This window comes from Oncorhynchus tshawytscha, linkage group LG22 (assembly GCF_018296145.1).
Source record: "Oncorhynchus tshawytscha isolate Ot180627B linkage group LG22, Otsh_v2.0, whole genome shotgun sequence".
NCBI lineage: Eukaryota > Metazoa > Chordata > Actinopteri > Salmoniformes > Salmonidae > Oncorhynchus > Oncorhynchus tshawytscha.
In genome coordinates, this window is record NC_056450.1 from 26,651,598 (window position 1) to 26,665,501 (window position 13,904).

General features: G+C 41.5%; 1 protein-coding gene across 4 annotated transcripts; it reads right to left on the reverse strand.

The window, feature by feature from the left end:
• Positions 1-570: 570 nt before the first annotated feature.
• On the reverse strand, positions 571-13,751 carry LOC112222211 (transcription cofactor vestigial-like protein 4). Of its 4 annotated transcripts, none has more exons than XM_024384903.2 (7): positions 13,410-13,751; positions 12,922-13,074; positions 5,256-5,439; positions 3,984-4,016; positions 3,560-3,785; positions 3,347-3,458; positions 571-3,217 (listed from the first exon to the last, which is right to left on the reverse strand). In XM_024384903.2, the coding sequence occupies exons 2-7, from the start codon at positions 13,001-13,003 to the stop codon at positions 3,012-3,014; spliced, it is 843 nt and encodes a 280-aa protein (XP_024240671.1). In that variant the 5' UTR covers positions 13,004-13,074; positions 13,410-13,751; the 3' UTR covers positions 571-3,011. The 4 variants fall into 4 exon arrangements, with proteins under 4 accessions (XP_024240671.1, XP_024240672.1, XP_024240673.1 ...); XM_024384904.2 differs by having other exon boundaries at positions 5,256-5,421; positions 13,410-13,738; XM_024384905.2 differs by lacking the exon at positions 3,984-4,016 and having other exon boundaries at positions 13,410-13,729.
• Positions 13,752-13,904: the final 153 nt, after the last annotated feature.

Consider the following 13,904-nt stretch of genomic DNA (forward strand, 5'->3'; position numbering starts at 1 on the left):
TATGAAGTTTGCCAACAGCCTGATGGTCAAATGACAGGGTTGTGATTGGACCAGCATCAGCCTCCAGACTTCACCATGGGCTGATTCTACTCGTTAATACTGTTGTGGACCAAACAGGCCTAAAACACCCTAGAAACTCCTGCCTTCAACTGCCCCATCCCACTGGCCCAATTAGTCATGTGACACATTTCTCTCGATGTTCAGACAAGGGACTTGCTTTGGAGATTTATGTTCAACTTCCTAACATTATTTCACTGAAGAGGCTTTTAAATGATGGGGGTCTCTTGTTTAGACAGAGATAGTGTTTAAGACAGAATGATCATCCCTCCCTGACAGCACTGAGAAACAACAATCACACAGCACAGCTGTAACTAGTTATTGTATGTTACCACCACACCCATGAGGCCAAATACAACTTTATTTATAAAAAGTAAACCCAGAGCTGCCTCTGTGGCTGGTTTCATGGCAATGGGCTGGGTCCTGTGCAAGATGTATAAATGGCCTCAAGTCTGAATCACATTGTTGGACAAGGTTTGGTGACCCAAAACAAAAAACATTCACATACTGGACTGTGATAGAGCATTTAAAGTTTATTTAGGACAAATGAAGTTTTTTAAAAAGTGGTATATTCTTCTGGAGAAATAAGACCAAAAATGAACAAAATATAGATAAACAAACCATCTAAGGCAATGCAGTTTCCCATGTTAAGAGACAAGTGGAGGAGTTAGTTCCTGCAACTTGTTTAGAGGCACAAGCAGTCAAATACCAATTAAATAACGTTGGAACATTAAACCCCAACATATCACTGAGATTCAACTTGTGATAAACCCTTACAGTTCCACTGCGGTACAGAAACAAGCAGAGAACCTGCAGCAGTAATGTCACCCTGACATCATGCCAAGAGAGCCTTATTCTTAGAACGACTGGTGTTCCTGCACTTATCAAACCTCAGACAACTCTGGAAAAAGATCAACTTTTTTGATAGATACAAATGCATGGTTAGAGGATCATGAATATCCAATGGCTACATATCATGAGTACATTGTTCTGTTAAAAAAATTCTCTAGGATCATTACGCACGGCGCAATGATAGTCTTTCGATATCAAAGTAAAAAATAAAACGGGAATATGAGTTTATAGTCATTTTCAAAACAGTGTAGAATATAGGATGCAAGTAAATATAATATAATTTTTTCACAAAGAGCTGACTAAAACAATCTCAATGCACTATACAATTTTCTATCAGTGTTAACTCATATGTTTACTAAAGGAAATGGAAAACACTGCAGAAAGGTCATTCATCCTCAAACTGCCTCTATAAAGTACTTTAGATGTTCTGCTACTCCCCTTGATTCTGTTCATGTTTTTTAAAGTCCCATACAGTTTACACTATAGAAACACCACAAATGTAGGAGAACCTATCCCTCTTTCCTCAAAGCTTACCAGATCTTATTTCATACAACAACTAAAATATTAAGCTGGGTAGTGATGGTGGAATGTTCATGCCAAGGCTTTCGTTCAAGGCCAGCCATGATACATGTGGGTGAAGTCATCAGCATTTTCATTTAGGGGAAATAAACATTACAAAGTGAAGAATGTCAAGTAGACATGTTCATTGAGAGTCAATTTAACAAAAGAAAAGTTAGTCAAAATGTATTCAACAGTATTCAACTAAACATCAGATTGGAATAAATAAAACCACAACTAAACGGCATTATGGTGAAGATAGTCAACTCTAAGACAGGACTGGTCTACATGTTAAATGTTGACTGTTCAGTCATGCGTCTATGCCAAAGCATCCCGTACCAACCACATAATAGTAGCCTATTATACTGCATTCAGACAGCCTTGCCAGAGGCTGCGATTTGTAGATGGATGCTGGTGTATACATATTCTAATGAAAATCATATACAAACAAATATATTGAGTACGACTGTACCAGCAGTAAGTATTTCTAAAATGGTTACTGACAAAAATCAATTCTGAGGGTAAATAGAATAGAATAACAAGGCTTATTATAATAGATACCAGCTATTTGAAACATGCATCTCTGTAAGCAGAATACTATAATTATTACTAACTGTATCTACGAAATAAGTGAGTACTAGAAGTACAAAAAAATAAAAACAAAAAATGTAAAGTTCACAAAAGAGAAAGTTAGTCCAGTTCTGAATAGTTGGAGAAAAAAAGAGAGAGAAACATTGTGACCAGAGGGAGACGAGAGCCTTGATAGCATTACAACTGTTAGTATTGTTAAAACAAACAAAAACGCACTCTTACAAATGTACTGTATGCTCCAAATGAAACAGGTATGCTGTTACCACTACCTCAATCTAACACATAATAGTGCAAATCAGAGCCGGCCTTCCTTTCCAACTAAAAACACAAACACAGGGTCACGTGGAGAGTTAACGGAGATGGCAGGAGGATGAAAACAGAAGAGAAGCAAAGCAGATAATGGCTTTTTGTTTGAAGCAGCAGGCAAGTTCTTTGGTTAATAAGAAAGGCATGAGGGAGTTAAGACCGAACAGTATGCCTTCTCAAAGGCCAAATTAATTGGTCATTTTGGGAATCTCTGTCAGGGTAAGTGTTAAAAATATATAAAATTATACACCTCAAATAAAAACAAGCTGACATCAAGGCTGCCAATACGGGTCCTAGAGAGCTCCTCAAATGGATATTTCTGCTTTCAAAATGAAGAATTTGAACACTTGGACTCAAACCAAAACTACCCTATCTGAACAAATGTATCAAATCCTCTCAGATCGGAGTGTCAATCAAACAATAAGAGCAGGGAGAACCCCCCAAGGTCTGTAAAAGGCCAGCTTTGGTGTATAATACAGTATTAAAACTGGAAATTCATTGTCTTGTCTAGCGTTGTTCTGAGCTCAGGGAAGTCAAGCTTGACAATGAATGGTATAGGGAGGTCAATCGGTGCACTTGTCTGATGCCACAGACAAAGAAATGGTTGTGGTTCACCATTCAACAGTGAGGGAGGTCCGGTCAGTATTTCAGGAGTTGGCCTCTGGACTGTGGGGGTGTCCCCCCGGCCCCTTGGACTTGATCTGGAGCCAGGTCTTCCCCAGGGCCTTGGCAAAGTGGTCGTCCACCGAGCCTGTGATGGACACAGAGTTGGAGACGGGCTCGGGCTCCTTGTAGTTCTTCCCCAGGCTGCGGCGGAAGTGCTCCTCGATCACAGGGTCGACCGCAGTGTTATCTGGGATTACAGAGGAACGGAGAATAAATCAACATTTTAAAGTGTGGCATGGTAACAAAGATAAAAATGATATCAAATTTATGCACAGATTTATCACGTTAGTAAGGTAATGTGGTGATAAACATTTACCATCAGCCTTCCTCTGATCCATGGGTGGGCTGGGGCTGTGAGACTTGTGGCAGTGAGACAGGTTGCAATTGCGATTGCTTGCAGGAGCACAGGTGATCACAGAGGGACGATTCTATAAGATATAAACAAACACGTTAGCGACACACAATACGAGACTGTATGTAAGGCGCAACTGACCAATGCATGAATGTATTTCGGAATTGTCAGAATTACCTGTGGTCTGTCCACAGGGCCGGGCATGGCAGGCCTCTCTGTGCCACCCAATCCAGAGTCTATGCTGTTTTTAGTCAGAGCCAGAGGCTGGTCCATCGCATAGGAGGGAATGGAGTCATACAAGTGGTTGCCATGGAGGCCGTTGGAGGAGGAAGTGATGCACTCCACGGGGCTGTGGCCGAGGATCCAAGGGTCGTTGCGGTTGTCTCCGCCGGCAGGCTGTCCCCTTGTTAAAGAGAGGACAAGTGACAGATTACCCCCGACAGCCAGACACAGACCACCAACTGCTCCAGTTATTCATAGGCCACTTTAAATCAACCCCGCCTTAAAGTCAGGAGATTGGGCCTTATAGACTGTCACTTAATGAGGGTGCAGGGATTCAGTGCATGGAATTTTTAAAGAGCAGTAGACAGTGTTTACTTACGACACGCTTGTCTCTTCGGCACATGTAACTATGCTGAACAAGAAATATAAAAGGCAACATGTAACGTGTCGGTCCGATGTTTCATGAACTGAAATAAAAGATCCCAGAAATTTTCCAGACGCACAAAAAGCTTATTCCTCTCAAATTGTACACACATTTGTTTACATCCCTGTTAATGAGCCTTTCTCCTTTGCCAAGATAATCCATCCACCTGACAGGTGTGGCATACCAAGCTGATTTAACAGCATGATCATTACAAAGGTGCACCTTGTACTGGAGACAATAAAAGGCCAATCTAAAATGTGCACTTTTGTCACACAACACAATGCCACAGATGTCTCAACTTTTGAGGGAGCATGCAATTGGCATGCTGACTGCAGGAATGCCCACCAGAGCTGTTGCCAGAGAAATTAATGTTCATTTCGCTACCATAAGAACGCCAAATTAGGGAACTTGGCTGTACGTCCACCCAGCCTCACAATCACAGATCACGTGTATAGTGTTGCGTTTGCTGATGTCAACGTTGTGAACAGAGTGCCGCATGGTGGCGGTGGGGTTATGTTATGGGCGGCAGGCATAAGCTACGGACAACGAAGGCAATTTTATTTTATTGATGGCAATTTGAATGCACAGAGATACCGTGAGATCCTGAGGCCCATTGACATGCCATTCATCCGCAGCCATCATCTCAGGTTTCAGCATGAGCTGAAGCTGAAAATGTCCCAGTTCTTCCATGGCCTGCATACTCATCAGACATGTCACCCATTGAGCATGTTTGGGATGCTCTGGACTGACGTGTAAGACAGCATGTTCGAGTTCCCACCAATATCCAGCAACTTCGTACAGCCATTGAAGAGGAGTGGGACAACATTCCACAGGTCACAATCAACAGCCTGATCAACTATGTGAAAGAGATGTCACGCTGCATGAGGCAAATGGTGGCCACACCAGATACTGACTGGTTTTCTGATCCACGCCCCTACAGATGCACATCTGTACTCCCAGTCATGTGGAGTCCATAGATCAGGGCCTAATGAATTTCAATTGACTGATTTCCTTATATGAACTGTAACTCGGTAAAACCTTTGAAATTGCTGCATGTTGTGTTTCTATTTTTGTCCAGTATACATGCACACTCCTCGTGTGTACAATATTTATCTGATTTTCATGCCAGCAAATGTTTGGATGCATTTGACATTAAAATATTGTAATGTAAAAAAAAATATTTCAAAGTACGTAACAATAGATTAAGACAGACATGTTTATACTTACAGTTGAGCAGCAAACAGTCGACTCATTTTGGTCATGTGGTTGTTGTCACAGTCAACGCAGTCGTCTACTTGCTCCTCGCCATACTTCCTTTTGCTGGGGCAGATGGGGGGAGGACCGGTCCTCATGTTGGTCATTGGAGAGGGCAGCGACGGCATCCTGGACTCACCTGTGAGAGAAGATTCAGCTGTAGAGAACACTCTGTTTATACTTTGCATGCAAACCAAGTTGGTCATGTCTCAATAATGTAGAACTACCGAGTATTCAGAACATTTTAAAACACTAAATCAGTAATAATAGGAGTTTGCCATGCTCCCCCACGTGATCTAGTTACTCTGGATCTAGTCACCTGCTGTGACCATTACCTGAGAAATGGGGACTAGAAAAGGTTTAGTCGATTAAACTCAAATCCACGATTTACGATGGAGTTGAGCGGCAACTAGTGGGGGGACTGGAGCTCTGACGTAGTTTTTATCAGAAACAGCTGAATTACGCACCCAAAGAATAGCCCACAATTACACACATTGTTCTGTGTAATCGCGGGATATTCTTTGGGTGCTGAAATCAGTAGCTAGTTTTTGATAAAAATCTTCAATAAATGTGACATTGGAGCTCCAGTCCACCCACAGTAGTCGCCACTCAAATCCATTGTAAATCGTGGAATTGAGTTTAGTCGGCTAGAAAAGGTTTAGCTTTACCTTGTCTGTCAAGCCTTGCAGTCACACTAGCTAGGTTTCCATCCAATTGGTGACAGATTCATGCAAATATTCTAAAAAAAATGCATTAATAAAATATGCAAATTCTCCTACCAGAGATGCGTTTCCATCAAAATGACTTCTTGCGGATGACGTGATGACATAGAACATTTTTACGTACACTGAGCTTAAATTGCTATGTACCGAATACAAGTTAAATGGATTTCCATCTCATTTAAAAATATATATATATTTTACCCCCAATTTGGTGGTATCCAATTGTTAGTAGTTACTATCTTGTCTCATCGCTACAACTCCCGTAACGGGCTCGGGAGATACGAAGGTCGAAAGTCATGCGTCTTCCAAAACACAACCAAGCCGCACTGCTTCTTAACACAGAGCGCATCCAACCCGGAAGCCAGCCACACCAATGTGTCGGAGGAAACACCGTGCGACCTTGGTTAGCGTGCACTGCGCCCGGCCCGCCACAGGAGTCACTGGTGTGCGATGAGACAAGGATATCCCTACCGGCCAAACCCTTCCTAACCCAGGCGACGCTAGGCCAATTGTGCGTCGCCCCACAGACAGGCTGCGAACCCAGAGTCTCTGGTGGCACAGCTACCGCTGCGATGCAGTGCACTAGACCACTGCACCACCCGGGAGGCCCTGGGTTTCCATCTCATTTTAACCTTACTGATGGTTTTGTCACAAAAAAAAAAATGTGCGTTATACACTGAGTATACCAAATATTAGGAACACCTTCCTAATATTGAGTTGCACCCCTACCTTTTGCCCTCAAAACCTCAATTCGCTGGGGTATGGACGTGTCGAAAGTGTTCCACGGGGATGCTGGCCCATGTTGACTCCAATGCTTACTACAGTTGGATCAAGTTTGTTGAACGTCCTTTGGGTTTTGGACAATTCTTGATACACACAGGAAACTGTTGAGCATGAAAAACCCAGCAGCGTCGCAGTTCTTGACAAACTGGTGACGCCTGGCACCTACTACCATACCCCGCACTTAAATCTATTGCCTTGCTCACTCTGAAATGACACACATACATACACAATCCGTCTCAAGGCTTAAAAATCCTTCTTTAACCTGTCTCCTCCCCTTCATCTACACTGATTAAAGAGGATTTAACAAGTGACATCAATAAAGGATCATGGCTATGTCATGGAAACCAGCAAGTGTTCTTAATGTTTTGTATACTCAGTGTATATCAAATGTGCCCACTCTAGTATTGGCTCTAGCCAACAGCTTGCAGATATGGAACGCCGAGTGGGTCTTCGCGTGTCAAAGAATATATACACGTCAAATAATACTATTTGACGCGTTAAATAAGCTTTTAATTTGACCCGTGAAATAACACAATTCTATGAGAGAATGATGTGTGTGCTGAATTTGCACGTGCAAGCCAAGCACCACCACTACTATCATTAGCACTGTCAAAGCTGTACATAAGAAGTCTGTAAACAAACACACACCATACACGAACTATGTGTTTACAATACCACGTTGGTAATGAGGCATTTGTTCGACCGCTTTAGCTTGGTACCCATGTAGCACCAACACAACTAGCCTGAAAACAATGAGCAGTAGAAACTGCAGTCATTTTCATTAATCTTAGAAATGATTTAGGCATCCTTGTGAGTAAGTAATAGCTAGGTAGCCACTTGTTGTTCACCTACTGAAACAACTTCAGTTCATGGAAATACATAAAAGGTCCCTTTTTCCCTGTCTTTCAAAGATAATTCATTAAAATCCAAATAACTTCACAGATCTTCATTGTAAAGGGTTTAAACACTGTTTCCCATGCTTGTTCAATGAACCATAAACAATTAACAATTGAACATGGACCTGTGGAACGGTCGTTAAGACACTAACAGCTTACAGATGGTAGGCAATTAAGGTCACAGTTATGAAAACTTAGGACACTAAAGAGGCCTTTCTGCTGACTGAAAAAGAAAGATGCCCCAGGTCCCAGCTCATCGGCGTGAACATTTCTTAGGCATGCTGCAAGGAGACATGAGGACTGCAGATGTGGCCAGGGCAATAAATTGCAATGTCCGTACTGTGAGACGCCTAAGACAGCCATACAGGGAGACAGGAAGGACAGCTGATCGTCCTCACAGTGGCAGACCACGTGTTAACACCTGCACAGGATCGGTAGATCCGAACATCACACCTGCAGGACAGGTACAGGATGGCAACAACAACTGTGTGAGTTACACCAGGAATGCACAATCCCTCCATCAGTGCTCATACTGTCTGCAATAGGCTGAGAGTGGCTGGACTGAGGGCTTGGCTTGTAGGCCTGTTGTAAGGCAGGTCCTCACCAGACATCATCGGCAACAACGTCGCCTATGGGCACAAACCCACCGTCGCTGGACCAGACAGGACTGGCAAAAGGTGCTCTTCACTTACGAGTCGCGGTTTTGTCTCACCAGGGATGATGGTCGGATTCGTGTTTATCATCAAAGGAATGAGCGTTACACCGAGGCCTCTACTCTGGATCGGGATCGATTTGGAGGGTCCGTCATGGTCTGGGGCGGTGTGTCACAGCATCATCAAACTGAGCTTGTGTCATTACAGGCCATCTCAACGCTGTGCGTTACAGGGAAGACATCCTCCTCCCTCTTGTGGTAGCCTTCCTGCAGGCTCATTCCGACATGTCCCTCCAGCATGACAATGCCACCAGCCATACTGCTCGTTCTGTGCGTGATTTCCTGCAAGACAGGAATGTCAGTGTTCTGCCATGGCCAGTGAAGAGCCTGGATCTCAATCCCATTGAGCACGTCTGGGACCTGATGGAAAGGAAAGGGTGAGGGCTAGGGCCATTCCCCCCAGAAATGTCTGGGAACTTGCAGGTGCCTTGGTGGGAGAGTGGGGTAACATCTCACAGCAAGAACTGGCAAATCTGGTGCAGTCCATGAGGAGGAGATGCACTGCAGTACTTAAACTCTAGTGACACCCCATCCTGTGAACGGGACCGTTGTCATCATCTGACACCAATTAGCATAACACAACGGACAAAAATATGACTAGAAAATATTCCTATTCATGAAAATCACAAGTGAAATATATTGAGACACAGCTTAGCCTTTTGTTAATCACCCTGTCATCTCAGATTTTCAAAATATGCTTTACAGCCAAAGCTAGACAAGCATTTGTGTAAGTTTATCGATATCCTAGCATAGCATTTTGTCCAGCTAGCAGCAGGTAACTTGGTCACGGAAATCAGAAAAGCAATCAAATTAAATAGTTTACCTTTGATGAGCTTCGGATGTTTTCACTCACGAGACTCCCAGTTAGATAGCAAATGTTCCTTTTTCCCAAAAATATTATTTTTGTAGGCGAAATAGCTCTGTTTGTTCTTCACGTTTGGCTGAGAAATCGCCCGGAAATTGCAGTCACGAAAATGGCGAAAAATATTCCAAATTAGCTCCATAATATCGACAGAAACATGGCAAACGTTGTTTATAATCAATCCAAGGTTTTTTTCAAATATCTATTCGATGATATATCCATCAGGACAATTAGTTTTTCAGTAGGACCGATTGGAGTAATGGCTACCTCTGTATTTTACGCGAGAATCTCTCTGGGAGCATCAGGTGACCACTTGCGCAATGTAGCCACCTACGGGTATTCTTCAACATAAATGCGTAAAACTACTTCACAATGCTGTAGACACCTTCGGGAATACGGAGAAAGAGTAATCTGGTTGATAGCCCATTCACTGCTCAATAGGGACACATTGGAACGCAGTGCTTTCAAAACATGAGGCACATCCGGATTGGATTTTTCTCAGGCTTTCGCCTGCAACATCAGTTCTGTTATACTCACAGACAATATTTTTACAGTTTTGGAAACTTTAGAGTGTTTTCTATCCTAAGCTGTCAATTATATGCATATTCTAGCATCTTGTCCTGACAAAATATCCCGTTTACTATGGGAACGTTTTATTTCCAAAAATGAAAATACTGCCCCCTAGTCACAAAAGGTTAATGCAACTGGTTGCCACACCAGATGCTAACTGTTACTTTTGATTTTGAACGCCCTTTTGTTCAGGGACACATTACTCAATTTCTGTTAGTCACATGTCTGTGGAACTTGTTCAGCTTATCTCTCAGTTGTTGAATCTTGTTATGTTCAAACAAGTACTCACACATTAAGTTTGCTGAAAATAAACACAGTTGACAGTGAGAGGACGTTTCTTTTTTTGCTGAGTTTAGCTAGCCAGCTCCTTAACCCTGTTGCCCAAAGCTAACGTTATAAGCAGCCAGCTAGCTTCAGCTGGCTAGTGAGGCTTGACCGGACCGGGTTGTGGTGTGAAGCTAGCCACAATAAGGATTAGGCACAAAAGTGGAATTTGAGGTTTACCTTAAAATAAAAGTAGCTCTTGTTGACAGTCGCAGAAGGTTACAATTGGTGGAATCGTGACATATTTAGACTAGATAATGTTAAACAAGGTTGGAATGTGAAGCAATGAAATGGGGTATCAGTCTACTCGGTGACACCCACAGAACACAACTGTGAAGAGTTTATGCAAATATTAGCTTTGTAGCTCTAATCGTGGGACTGTGACTGTGTGAAATCACCTCCCCAGTCAGCCTATTGTGTGTATTGACATTCATTATGCACTGTACAGCTTTACACAAGATATTTTTTCCCAAGGTCCTCCTCAGTTATAAGACTCCAAAACGCAGTATTATTTTTCCTCAGGAATAGTGTTCAATGCACATAGTAGGTTGACAATAAATGTGGTTCAAATCACAGATCTTCAGATTCCCGCAATAAGAGCCAAGACGCTAATGGTATCTGGGTGTCAGAGTAGACTGATACCCCATGTCATTGATCCACAATCCATAGGTAAGGCTGTACAGTGAAATAAGTATGCCCCCCCCCCCAATGCAATGCTAAAGTCTAATACATCCAGTGTGATTTCAGCAGATTTGTCAAATTTAACTAATTGTCTTTTACTGATTTTATATAACAACATTCCAAACTCATTTAGCATGATCTATTCAATTATGGCATAATTCTACTATTTTGAATTCATTTGCATCACTGTCAATGACACACTTTTATTTTGAAGGCTAACCGCAAAGTCCACTATTGTGGCTAATCCTTATTATGGCTAGCTTCACATAGATGGGTCCGACCACCATTAATCAAATAAAAACGGTCTTGTAAATTATGGTTATTTTAAATTATGACAGCTAGCTATATAGTTAGCAAGCTAACTATTGCTACTGAAACAGATGATGTCGTGTTGCTATGTGTTTGGGGAAGAACATTGTTTTCACCCATCAGCTAGCTAGCTTTTTTTTAATGACCAGCACTATAGGTGCGCGAGACAACTTTACCAGCGTCATAGCATAGGTATTGATGAATCCTTGTGACATATGAAATACGAGTCAGTGTAATCAATGTGTAATAACTACGTTAAAAAAAATGTATGAAATTATTATATGACGTGCAGTCATATTCAGATCCTGATTGGTCAATAAGCTTATCTGGCACGTCAAATAGTGTTGTTTGAAACGTCAAACACAATTTGACGTGTATCTTTTTTTGACACGCAAAGACCCAAACGGTGTTCCATACGCTGATACAGTGTGGGTTTAGCCTACGTGAGATTATTTTGGACAAAAGAACGACATTATTTTAATTTGTCAAATGGCTGCCAAGCATCGATCATGTTCACCACAATAAGACCCGCTCCTTTATTGGAAAGGTGAATAAAGATTATCACCTTACACTTTCACCACCCATTGAAGTTGAGCATTTGTTGTTAACTGACTTGCCTAGTTAAATAAAAGGTTAAATAAAAGTTTTTACATAAAAGTTAATCAGAATGTATTTTATCTGTATCCTAATAAACTGCATGTGTTCCCGAGTTGTAGGACCACACAACATGCCATCGCGTGACTCCAAGTTTACTTCGATAAGATGTTATTATATCAACATTTTCACCGCGATTTCTCACATTATTCATTTTACAGACAATAAGATCCCACATTGTCATGCGTATTTTGTTTTACCGACAAATTTGCTGTTTCAATCATCAGGCCTGTCTTTACATGTTTTATCCGACATGTACTTTACTCGAATAAGAAGGTTGGATGGAAATCTGGTTAGAATTTTTTAGTGGTTACCAAACTAATCCAACACATTCAATTGTGCTTTTAATGCTAGTTAACTAAACACACGGTATGGTTTGTTATGGTGATAATGGATTGATCAACAAATAATGGGGGAAGCCATAGCATAGATAGCTGGCTAACGTGGGCTAGCAGTGGTGTAAAGTAGCCTACTTAAATAATAAATACTTTAAAGTACTAAGTTACTTAAGTCGTTTTTTGGGATATCTGTACTATTATTACATTATTTTTCACAAATTTTACTTCACTACATTCCTAAAGAAAATAATGTACTTTTTAAGTAACTTTTTAATGTACTTTTTAACATTTTCCTGACATCCAAAAGCACTCGTTACATTTTGAATGCTTAGCAGGACAGGAGAACATCCCTACTGCCTCTGATCTGGCGGACTCACTAAACACAAATGCTTCCTTTGTAAATAATGTCTGGGTGTTCAAGTGTGCCCCGGCTATCCGTAAATTAAAAAATAAATTAAAAGAGTGCCGTCTGGTATGCATAATGTTGGCCACTGTAGTTAGTTTGCCACTATTGGCCTATTTATTGCCTTACCTCCTTACTTCATTTGCACACACTGTATAGATTTTTCTATTGTGTTATTGACTACGATTGTTCATCCCATGTGTAACTGTTGTTGTTTTCGCATTGCTTTGCTTTGGCCAGGTCGCAGTTGTATATGAGAACTTGTTCTCAACTGGCCTACCTGGTTAAATAAAGGTGAAATAATAAAATTAACGTTAGTGACTAACCATCAGCTAGGATTAGGCCGATAACAGATTTAGCTAGCCATTGAAAATTAGTATCTTACCTTCGTAGTGTAGTCTCCCGATATTGTTGTTCATTTTGTCCAGGAACTGATAGTTCAACAGGTCCATTCTCGTGAAAACCATTTACTCGTACTGGCTACTTGCTAACATCAAAGTTAGCAGCCAGCTAGCCAGCTAGCCAGTAAGTGTCCGTCCTAGAATAGAATATAAAATATTAGCTAGTAGCTAGCTAAGGTTAACCAACTAGCTAGCTAGGTAAAGATAACGTTCAATTACACGCGTTGTTGTACCAAATACACAACATTGGCTCGCTACCGTTGTAGCTAATAGTTTAGCAACCTCTATGAACTAGCTAGCCAATGCATCCATGTCAAATGGCCCTCTTCGCCTGTAAACATTGGATAACTGTCTAGGCTAACTACCGTGGTAGTAAGCTACTAAGAAACTAATCTAGTACAAGCAGCTAAAGTTAGCTAAGAAGCTAGCTCACTTTTTCAAAGTTGGTAAAAACCAAAAAATACAAACTTACGATGTGTTCGAGGTCCAGATCAGATGACCGATAGTCAAAACGAACTGTAGATAGATGTTCTGAAAATCAGTTGGCTGGCTCCATCGGTATTATATATTTTTCCGCAAACAGTTTTCAGACAAAAGGGACGTTGCGCCACATCTCAGACTCAGCCTAGCTACACAGTGAAGCTGCTAACCAAGCTAGTTAGCTAGCCAACTACCCCTGGTGACTATCTTCTCTCCCACGACCCCATTCAATTTACTGCAAGGTTCTGTGCGTCAGGCCCGACTGAACCAAGGGGCCACACAAAGGGAGGACTTTGACAAGCAAGAGAGATGTACAATCTTCGTTAACGCTTCACTTAAAGCAAATAGAATATTTTTCACTTGAAGCAAATATTTTTTTCCCCTGAGAGATGATTGTTTTTTGTATTTAGATTAGTGATAAACCTAGTGATTGTTGAGTTTCGACATCTGAGGGGGGGGGGGAGCTGTTTTAAAACATTGTGTAATT

Excerpts from the sequence above, each read along its gene's own strand:
- LOC112222211 (XM_024384903.2), bottom strand. The coding sequence starts at position 13,003 with ATGGTTTTCACGAGAATGGACCTGTTGAACTATCAGTTCCTGGACAAA. Across the intron at positions 3,786-3,983 it reads GCCGAAGAGACAAGCGTGTC|GGGACAGCCTGCCGGCGGAG; the intron begins GTAAGTAAACAC and ends CTCTTTAACAAG. Across the intron at positions 3,459-3,559 it reads GCCCTGTGGACAGACCACAG|AATCGTCCCTCTGTGATCAC; the intron begins GTAATTCTGACA and ends TATATCTTATAG.